The 10,533-nt window shown below is 43.4% G+C and overlaps 1 protein-coding gene across 1 annotated transcript; it reads right to left on the bottom strand.

Annotated features, from left to right (window-relative positions):
• Positions 1-903: 903 nt before the first annotated feature.
• LOC115123231 (uncharacterized) lies at positions 904-10,150 on the bottom strand. The gene is made up of 3 exons (XM_029652557.2): positions 10,001-10,150; positions 8,008-9,498; positions 904-1,337 (listed from the first exon to the last, which is right to left on the bottom strand). Exons 2-3 carry the CDS (start codon positions 9,489-9,491, stop codon positions 1,202-1,204), a joined length of 1,620 nt encoding a protein of 539 aa, XP_029508417.2. The 5' UTR covers positions 9,492-9,498; positions 10,001-10,150; the 3' UTR covers positions 904-1,201.
• Between the last annotated feature and the right edge of the window lie 383 nt (positions 10,151-10,533).

Here is a 10,533-nt window from a genome sequence, read left to right on the forward strand (position 1 = left end):
CAGTGCAGTAGTATCTAACTAAATGCTGGTATTTCTAGCTCCAACAGTGCAGTAGTATCTAACTAAATGCTGGTATTCCCAGCTCCAACAGTGCAGTAGTATCTAACTAAATGCTGGTATTCCCAGCTCCAACAGTGCAGTAGTATCTAACTAAATGCTGGTATTCCTAGCTCCAACAGTGCAGTTGTATCTAACTAAATGCTGGTATTCCTAGCTCCAACAGTGCAGTAGTATCTAACTAAATGCTGGTATTCCTAGCTCCAACAGTGCAGTAGTATCTAACTAAATGCTGGTATTCCTAGCTCCAACAGTGCAGTAGTATCTAACTAAATGCTGGTATTCCCAGCTCCAACAGTGCAGTAGTATCTAACTAAATGCTGGTATTCCCAGCTCCAACAGTGCAGTAGTATCTAACTAAATGCTGGTATTCCCAGCTCCAACAGTGCAGTAGTATCTAACTAAATGCTGGTATTCCTAGCTCCAACAGTGCAGTAGTATCTCACAATTCACAACAATACACATAAATCTATTTTTTTTTAAATGGAATTAACAAATATATTAATATCTAAATATATTCTGATTCAGCTGATACCGAGACTCATTGTTTTCACGAGCAAACTAACCAAGGGGCCAGGGTTTTGGACTGGAGGTACACTTTGACTGCATCCATAGTATTTCATTGGTATTGCAGTTTAACTGAATCACGGAATAGAAAGCCAATTCCAATTGATAGCCCAATAGAGAAGTCAAATTATAAAATTACTAATGAGACACTTTAGTCATCACCTTTGCGCACAAAACATCCATTGAATTATTACAATAGTTTTTCCACGGGGCAGCCAAAGATATTTGTCACAAATGCCTGGAGTGGTGGGTGCAGAGTCAAATGCAGAGAGCAGAGGATACTGGGGAAACCGACTTTATTAGGATTCCCAAAACGAACGCCCAAAACAACGGGTGAAAAATCGACAGAAAATAGCCCAACCCAACACAGGGCACAAACGGGCAGGATCACAACACGCACAACCTGACTAACAGAAAAACATCCCGCACAAAAATAGACGGGCCTAACAGGCTTAAATAGACACTAATCAAAATAAGAGACAGGTGCAACAAATGAGACCAAACAAACAAAAAAGGAAAAGAGGATTGGTGACGGCTAGTAGACCGGCGACGGTGGGAGTCGTGACACTACCCCACACTACTGCAGGCCCCTCACCCGGCGTCTAGAGTCCATAATAGAACGTACAGTGTACGCTGGGGACCCCTCGATGTCCAGAGGGGGCGGAGGGACCTCCGGCACCTCACCTTCCTGCAGGGGACCAGCCACCACCGGCCTGAGGAGAGACACATGAAATGAGGAGTTAATACGATAGTAAGGAGGAAGCTGTAACCTATAACACACCTCGTTTATCCTCCTCAGGACTTTAAATGGCCCCACACACTGCCGGCCCCAGCTTCCGGCAGGGCAGGAGGAGGGGCAGGTTTTGGGTCAAGAGCCTGACCCGGTCCCCGGTGCGAAACACAGCATTCCCCCGTCTCGGATATACTCGAGATTACGATGGTCATTCCAGATGAGGAAATGGTGCTTGGTCCCCTCAAGCCAATGTCTCCACACCTTCAGAACCTTGACCACCGCTAACAACTCCCGGTCCTCCACGTCATAGTTCCACTCCGCCGGACCAAGCTTCCTCGAGAAGAAAGCGCGTGCCCGAGCGCTGTGATAGCACGGCTACCACCCCAGCCATGGACGTGTCCACCTCCACTATGAACGCCAAAGAGGGGTCCAGATGAGCCAGCACGGGAGCGTCGGTGAACAGCTCCTTCAGGCTACTGAAGGCTCTGCCCGCCTCCGCGGACCAGCGCAAGCTGGTGGCTGGAGCATTCTTCAACCCATACGGCATGACGAGGTACTCATAGTGGCCAGATGTGGTACTACACACAGTCTTCCACTCATCTCCCTCGCGGATACGCACCAAATTATACGCACTCCTACGGTCCAGTTTTGTGAAAAAACTTGCCCTGTGAAATGATTCCACCGCCGTGGCGATGCGAGGTAGCGGGTAACTAAACCCCACTGTGATAGAATTTAGACCTCTATCGGTGGAGGCTAGTAGACCGGCGACGACGACTGCCGAGCGCCGCCCGAACAGGCAGGGGAGCCAACTTCGGGGGGAGTCGTGACAATATTACAGTTTTTTACAATCGCTAGGACCCATTTCTCAATACTTAGGTCACTTTTTCAAAACTTTTCACACAGTTCATTTCACATCCAAAATGCACTAAAATACCAAAACACTTCATACATGTCTCAAATCAACTCATTCTTCCATAACACTAGCAAAGGTTATCACCCAACAAGCACACTTTGTCACTCATAAAACAATGACCTAAAAAAACACTAACAACAGGTAGCATTACACAATGTTTTATTTTGTAAAATGTCTTTACAAAACAAGAATGACACCTCTCTACTGTTTAGAATTCACTGCAGTTTATGTTACAGGAATGAATCAGACCTGATGCAATATGCTTCAATATGTTTTATGTCATTTTATGGCATTGAGTGATTCCAAAATACAAGAATTTGTATATACACCATCTACCAATACAGACACAGTAGCAATGCTAGTCAACCCTGTCTTCTGCATTTGGCCACAGGTTCTCATCCACATCACATCTTATGTCATCTTGGGAAATACACATTTGATTTGGATTTTTTTTATTTCACCTTTATTTAACCAGGTAGGCTAGTTGAGAACAAGTTCTCATTTGCAACTGCGACCTGGCCAAGATAAAGCATAGCAGTGTGAACAGACAACACAGAGTTACACATGGAGTAAACAATTAAAAAAGGCATGAGGAGGTAGGCGAATAATTACAATTTTGCAGATTAACACTGGAGTGATAAATGGTCAGATGGTCATGTACAGGTAGAGATATTGGTGTGCAAAAGAGCAGAAAAGTAAATAAATAAAAACAGTATGGGAATGAGGTAGGTGAAAATGGATGGGCTATTTACCAATAGACTATGTACAGCTGCAGCGATCGGTTAGCTGCTCAGATAGCTGATGTTTGAAGTTGGTGAGGGAGATAAAAGTCTCCAACTTCAGCGATTTTTGCAGTTCGTTCCAGTCACAGGCAGCAGAGTACTGGAACGAAAGGCGGCCAAATGAGGTGTTGGCTTTAGGGATGATCAGTGAGATACACGTGCTGGAGCGCGTGCTACGGATGGGTGTTGCCATCGTGACCAGTGAACTGAGATAAGGCGGAGCTTTACCTAGCATGGACTTGTAGATGACCTGGAGCCAGTGGGTCTGGCGACGAATATGTAGCGAGGGCCAGCCGACTAGAGCATACAAGTCGCAGTGGTGGGTGGTATAAGGTGCTTTAGTGACAAAACGGATGGCACTGTGATAGACTGCATCCAGTTTGCTGAGTAGAGTGTTGGAAGCCATTTTGTAGATGACATCGCCGAAGTCGAGGATCGGTAGGATAGTCAGTTTTACTAGGGTAAGCTTGGCGGCGTGAGTGAAGGAGGCTTTGTTGCGGAATAGAAAGCCGACTCTTGATTTGATTTTCGATTGGAGATGTTTGATATGAGTCTGGAAGGAGAGTTTGCAGTCTAGCCAGACACCTAGGTACTTATAGATGTCCACATATTCAAGGTCGGAACCATCCAGGGTGGTGATGCTAGTAGGGCATGCGGGTGCAGGCAGCGATCGGTTGAAAAGCATGCATCATGTGGATGGTGGTCATAAGTCTTCCACCTCCATGAGGAAAATAATTCCTCTATGAGGAATGTAGAGTAAGGTGGGAGGAAAAGTGACATCGTCCTGGGATGGGCTGCAAACCCTTCTGTGACTGCACCAGAGTGGTGAAATGCTACATTGTTCCATACAATAACAAACGTTTTCGCCTCACTGCAACCTTTTCTTCACCTGGCACAACCCTTCCATGGAGGTCATCCAGGAATTAAATGAGACGCTCGGTGTTGTATGGCCCAATTATCGGTTTGTGTAACAGCAATCCAACAGAGGATATTTCTGCACACATTGTGATGTTGGCACCCCTCTGGCCCGGGACATCCACTGTGGCCCCTCTCATTGATAGACCATGATTTATTACAAGATCAATTATAGTAACCCTTATCTCATCTGAGACTACAGCTCTTGATCTTCCTCTCAGTCTTCTTCCACCACGCATACATACTCCTCTTCCTCTCCCAGCCACTCTTCTTCCTCTGTCAGCCACTTCTCTATCTCTGGCTGGGTCCATGTTTAAATTACAGTACAGCATTATTCCTAAAATGTCCCCTTTTGTATAGACGGTAATAAAATTGAAAGACTAACACCTGGGTAGGTGTTCAGCTACAATGGGAATCAGCTGTGGTTGGTCTAATTGTTTTGATAGTATTTAATCGTTTAGATTCGAATACAGTGCCTTGCGAAAGTATTCGGCCCCCTTGAACTTTGCGACCTTTTGCCACATTTCAGACTTCAAACATAAAGATATAAAACTGTATTTTTTTGTGAAGAATCAACAACAAGTGGGACACAATCATGAAGTGGAACGACATTTATTGGATATTTGAAACTTTTTTTAACAAATCAAAAACTGAAAAATTGGGCGTGCAAAATTATTCAGCCCCTTTACTTTCAGTGCAGCAAACTCTCTCCAGAAGTTCAGTGAGGATCTCTGAATGATCCAATGTTGACCTAAATGACTAATGATGATAAATACAATCCACCTGTGTGTAATCAAGTCTCCGTATAAATGCACCTGCACTGTGATAGTCTCAGGGGTCCGTTAAAAGCGCAGAGAGCATCATGAAGAACAAGGAACACACCAGGCAGGTCCGAGATACTGTTGTGAAGAAGTTTAAAGCCGGATTTGGATACAAAAATATTTCCCAAGCCTTAAACATCCCAAGGAGCACTGTGCAAGCGATAATATTGAAATGGAAGGAGTATCAGACCACTGCAAATCTACCAAGACCTGGCCGTCCCTCTAAACTTTCAGCTCATACAAGGAGAAGACTGATCAGAGATGCAGCCAAGAGGCCCATGATCACTCTGGATGAACTGCAGAGATCTACAGCTGAGGTGGGACACTCTGTCCATAGGACAACAATCAGTCGTATATTGCACAAATCTGGCCTTTATGGAAGAGTGGCAAGAAGAAAGCCATTTCTTAAAGATATCCATAAAAAGTGTTGTTTAAAGTTTGCCACAAGCCACCTGGGAGACACAACAAACATGTGGAAGAAGGTGCTCTGGTCAGATGAAACCAAAGTTTAACTTTTTGGCAACAATGCAAAACGTTATGTTTGGCGTAAAAGCAACACAACTCATCACCCGGAACACACCATCCCCACTGTCAAACATGGTGGTGGCAGCATCATGGTTTGGGCCTGCTTTTCTTCAGCAGGGACAGGGAAGATGGTTAAAATTGATGGGAAGATGGATGGAGCCAAATACAGGACCATTCTGGAAGAAAACCTGATGGAGTCTGCAAAAGACCTGAGACTGGGACGGAGATTTGTCTTCCAACAAGACAATGGTCCAAAACATAAAGCAAAATCTACAATGGAATGGTTCAAAAATAAACATATCCAGGTGTTAGAATGGCCAAGTCAAAGTCCAGACCTGAATCCAATCGAGAATCTGTGGAAAGAACTGAAAACTGCTGTTCACAAATGCTCTCCATCCAACCTCACTGAGCTTGAGCTGTTTTGCAAGGAGGAATGGGAAAATAATTCAGTCTCTCGATGTGCAAAACTGATAGAGACATACCCCAAGCGACTTACAGCTGTAATCGCAGCAAAAGGTGGCGCTACAAAGTATTAACTTAAGGGGGCTGAATAATTTTGCACGCCCAATTTTTCAGTTTTTGATTTGTTAAAAAAGTTAAATATCCAATAAATGTCGTTCCACTTCATGATTGTGTCCCACTTGTTGTTGATTCTTCACAAAAAAATACAGTTTTATATCTTTATGTTTGAAGCCTGAAATGTGGCAAAAGGTCGCAAAGTTCAAGGGGGCCGAATACTTTCGCAAGGCACTGTATATTTCAAGACGGTATTAATGTCTTATTTAATTTTGTTATGTTAGGTTCTGAACTTAAGTTCAACAGTTTTGAAAAGAGTATGTAAACGTGTGCAAATTGGCCTGTAGGTACATAGAGTTTTGGTGGTGGTTGTGTCTGAGTGAGAAAAGAATTCATGAAATTTGAAAGATGTAGTCATTGAATGCATTTTGTGCCAAAGCAATGAAGCAATTATCCACAGTTTAGCCCACATAGACTGCTGTTGTGCTCACTGTGTGAAGAGTTTTGAAAAAGTGAGCACTGAGCTCTAGTGCAGGGAGAGTAATCCCAGTAAGTAAGATGACAGCAACCATGAAACAGTGTATGTGAACGTAAGTAGATACCTCAGTGATACTAACCCACGTAGGTGCTTGAACGAGGAGAGATGAATCAAAGATAACTAACGAAAACAAACTGTTTCCCCTTCTATCTGTGGATTCATCTTTGGAGTGGAGAAACACATATATTTGTATGACTCTAGCTCAAAACCTCCGGGAAAGGAACTCAGCCCTGATCCGTCCTCCATGTTGGATGTGTGAGAAAAATATAGTACTTTGTGAAGACCAGGAGAGGGCAGTACATCACACAGCTGTTGTTGGACCAGAGGTATGCAACATGGGATCCTGGGAGCCACAATGTTTCTTCTCACTTTGACTGGCACTAAATGTTTTGGTGGAACTTGCAACCTTTCAGTTACTAGCCCAACACTCTAACCACAGGTCAAGAGTGGATCCTGGGATAAGAAAAACTCCACCATTTTGTTTGTTTTTCTTAGGTTTTTAATGTACATTTTTGCCTGAATTTATCATATAGCTTATTTTGTGATTACATTTTCATTGAATTTTCACAAAACACAAAAATTAACACCAGCAAACAGAACCAATCAACATAGTCAACACCATACAAATGCAGCAGGTAGCCTGGTGGTTAAGAGCATTGGACCAGCAACCCAGTAAGGTTACTTGTTTGAATCCCCAGGCCGTAAAGGTGGAAAAATATTTTGTCCTGCGTATGAGCAAGGCAATTAACCCCCAACAACTGCTCCCTGAGCACCGATGACGTCGATTCAGAGGGTTTGGATTAAATGCGGAAAATACATTGAGTTGAATTCATTCAGTTGTGCAACTGGCTAGGTATCCCCCCTTTCCTTACAAAGATCTCCAGCCCATGATACATCATAAAGAGAAAAATAAAATGTAATGTACTGAATGATTTGTCATGAGGACAGGTCAAGCCATCCACCCACACCAACAGCATGTTTGTCATGAGGACAGGTCAAGTCATCCACCCACACCAACAGCATGTTTGTCATGAGGACAGGTCAAGCCATCCACCCACACCAACAGCATGTTTGTCATGAGGACAGGTCAAGCCATCCATCCACACCAACAGCATGTTTGTCACGAGGACAGGTCAAGCCATCCATCCACACCAACAGCATGTTTGTCATGAGGACAGGTCAAGTCTCCCTCCCACACCAACAGCATGTTTGTCATGAGGACAGGTCAAGCCATCCACCCACACCAACAGCATGTTTGTCATGAGGACAGGTCAAGCCATCCACCCACACCAACAACATGTTTGTCATGAGGACAGGTCAAGTCTCCCTCCCACACCAACATCATGTTTGTCATGAGGACAGGTCAAGTCTCCCTCCCACACCGACAGCATGTTTGTCATGAGGACAGGTCAAGCCATCCACCCACACCAACAGCATGTTTGTCATCCCCTCAAAATAGCAAAGAAAGATGAACAGAAGGGATTTTTGGGAACAGATTCTCTTTTACATTTTACACAGATTAGCAATTAAACCAAATTAAAAGCAGGGTACATAAATGTTAAACATCAACCAAAGCAGGTACACAAGCAGTTAAAAATGAGAATATCAACGTCATATATCATGTTATCAGGTGAGCTCACCACTGGACAAGTCTCTCCCAGGGTGGAGTGCGTGCCTTTTCACCCCCAGATTTCTCCAGCATGAATCTGACCTGGACCCCAGGAGACATGGTCATACTAGACTCATACACATAGACGTCATACCCAGGTATATCAGCCTGATGTGAGCCTTTTTCCTCAGAGAACTTTACAGCCCATTGCCAGGTGTTATAATCCAGGGTGCCTTCAGAAGAGTAGAACCCAACCCAGGAGTTATGAAACGTTTTCTTCCAGGCAGTGAAGGATTTCTTTACATACAGACGAGCGCAGGCCTTTCCATCCTTTACGAAGAGCTGCAGACTGGCGTCATAGTCATTAATATAAGCAGGAATCTCTCTGTTGGCATCGTGAAACTCAGAACCTCTCCAGATCTCCTCTCCGATAGTGGACCCAAACCCCAAGTAATTCCACCATGATTTTACCTCCTTATGGAGCCGGACCTGGAGACCAGGGTTAAGGGGTACTGAGGTGTTATAGCTCCCAGAGGCTTGGCCCCCGACTGATGATCTGTCCAGCTCGCTCTTACTGTCACTGTTATTGTTCCTATGAAGAACCACCATTAAACCCCGGTCTAATAGCCTCTTGGGGATCCCACTCCAGATGATCCTGGCTTTTCCTCTATTTGTGGTTTTCACACTAAGCTTAATCAATGCATTATCCTTATCCTCCATGACACTTTGGGTTTCAACTGCCCGCGCACCATGGCCTTTGAGTTTGTCACTCTGGGGTTGAAATGTTAAACAAAACGCTTGCTCTTTAATAAATAAGGTTTTGGGACGTGTAAAGTACAATACAATAGCCAGAAGAAGTGCCAGACCAGGTGTTTGTCCCCAGATGTTTTCCAGTTCTTGCATACTGTTGTGGTTGATCTCTACATTATATATACGTGGAATGTCATTTTGGTCAATGGTTGGTAGACTTTGGATTTGTCTAAGGAGGCTGACATTGACACGGTATGTATTGTCTGGATCATAGGCACTTCCTCTGTTTTCATTTGGTGGATAGTGCTGTGTGACATAGACCTCGTCTACTATGAACTGATTGGACCCATCCTCCCTAACTCTGAGTATGACCCTGTCCCTGTTGTTCTCAGGTCCACTTGAGCTGTAGAATATTTGAGCTACATAATCAGGAAGTGCCCTTAAGCCATTACTGTTCATATTCCCTAGTGAGTAGTAACTTCCGCTTTCAGGAAGCAGAAAAGGTAATGAAGCTGGTCTGTTTCCATAGAAATGAAAGCCATAGTCTCCCCTGGTTGGGTTGAAATTGAGTCTCATGTTGCCGTTGTTGTCAATGCGAATGTTGTTGGCTAGCCAGTGGAGCAGCATGAGGCCGTGTCGAGGAAAGGTGTGACCAAACTCTATTCCCTTGAGGTCCTTTATTGAACTAAGGGTTCCTCTGACAGCGCATACTGAGGTCAGAGACAGACACAAGATGAAACAACCCAGGATGCCCCTTCCAATCATGGCCAGCCTGTGACAAAACAAATACTGTGTCAACATTTGTACATTTTTTCTATAAATTAATAAACAAATAAATACATATGTAACTTATTTCTAGTGCTCGGGAAAACATCAGAAAATATCTGACAAACTTTCATTTTGAAGTTAACTGTCACTATATCGGACCTTTGTCCCAATAATGTAATATGAGTTAATAAGTCCTCACATTACACTGTATGTATAGTTTGTATCAGTAGCTTATTTCTTGTGGTTGGCAATAGGTTTAACGTTTTAAGACTCCCCAAAAAGTCTTGGTCTGAAAATTTTAGCTCTAAAAATGTCAGAAGATATCAGACAAACTTTTATTTTGGAGCGAACTGTAACTATATCAGAACAATATGTCCCAATATGTACGATGAGGTTTTCCAAAATAACATTTGGAAACTTGTAAACACGATCAATACTGTAATATGATGTAATAAGTGCTCACATCAAAATAAAACAAATTAGTTCCAATAAAACATCTCACTCACCTTCTTGTGCAGCCCACCACCAGAATCTAGTCTTGACTGTGTTTGTTTCTCTTTTCTGTCAACAGATCCCAGGATTGAAACTGACTAACAGGTGCTTCTTGTAGCCTACATACACATAACCAGTACACAGGGCAGATACAAGACAAGGGTAAGAAAAACAGAGTTTTACAAAGGCTGATCTGTGACGTCACTGGGCCACTCATGTTTCATCAGAAATGAAACTTATCCTTAGAGTGAGTACCTTTCACTTTCAGAACGCAGAAAATGTAATGAGCGGGATCTGAGAGTTTCTATAGAAATGAAAGCCATGCTTCTTGTAGTACGCTTGGGCATTCTGAGTCTTTTCGGTGAGTCAGATAATTTGCCTACGTTCAGCTAAAAGAGACATTTATTTGGCTCCAAAACGTCTCCTCGTTCAGTAGTGCTTAAAAATTTACTTAAAACGATGAAACAATTACAAATCTCTCATGTAAAGCCTAAAAAGTTGCCTGCCATTATATCAGATCCTGACATGTGGGTTCACATACATTTTA

The sequence above is a fragment of the Oncorhynchus nerka genome, linkage group LG9b (genome assembly GCF_034236695.1).
Source record: "Oncorhynchus nerka isolate Pitt River linkage group LG9b, Oner_Uvic_2.0, whole genome shotgun sequence".
Taxonomy (NCBI): Eukaryota; Metazoa; Chordata; class Actinopteri; order Salmoniformes; family Salmonidae; genus Oncorhynchus; species Oncorhynchus nerka.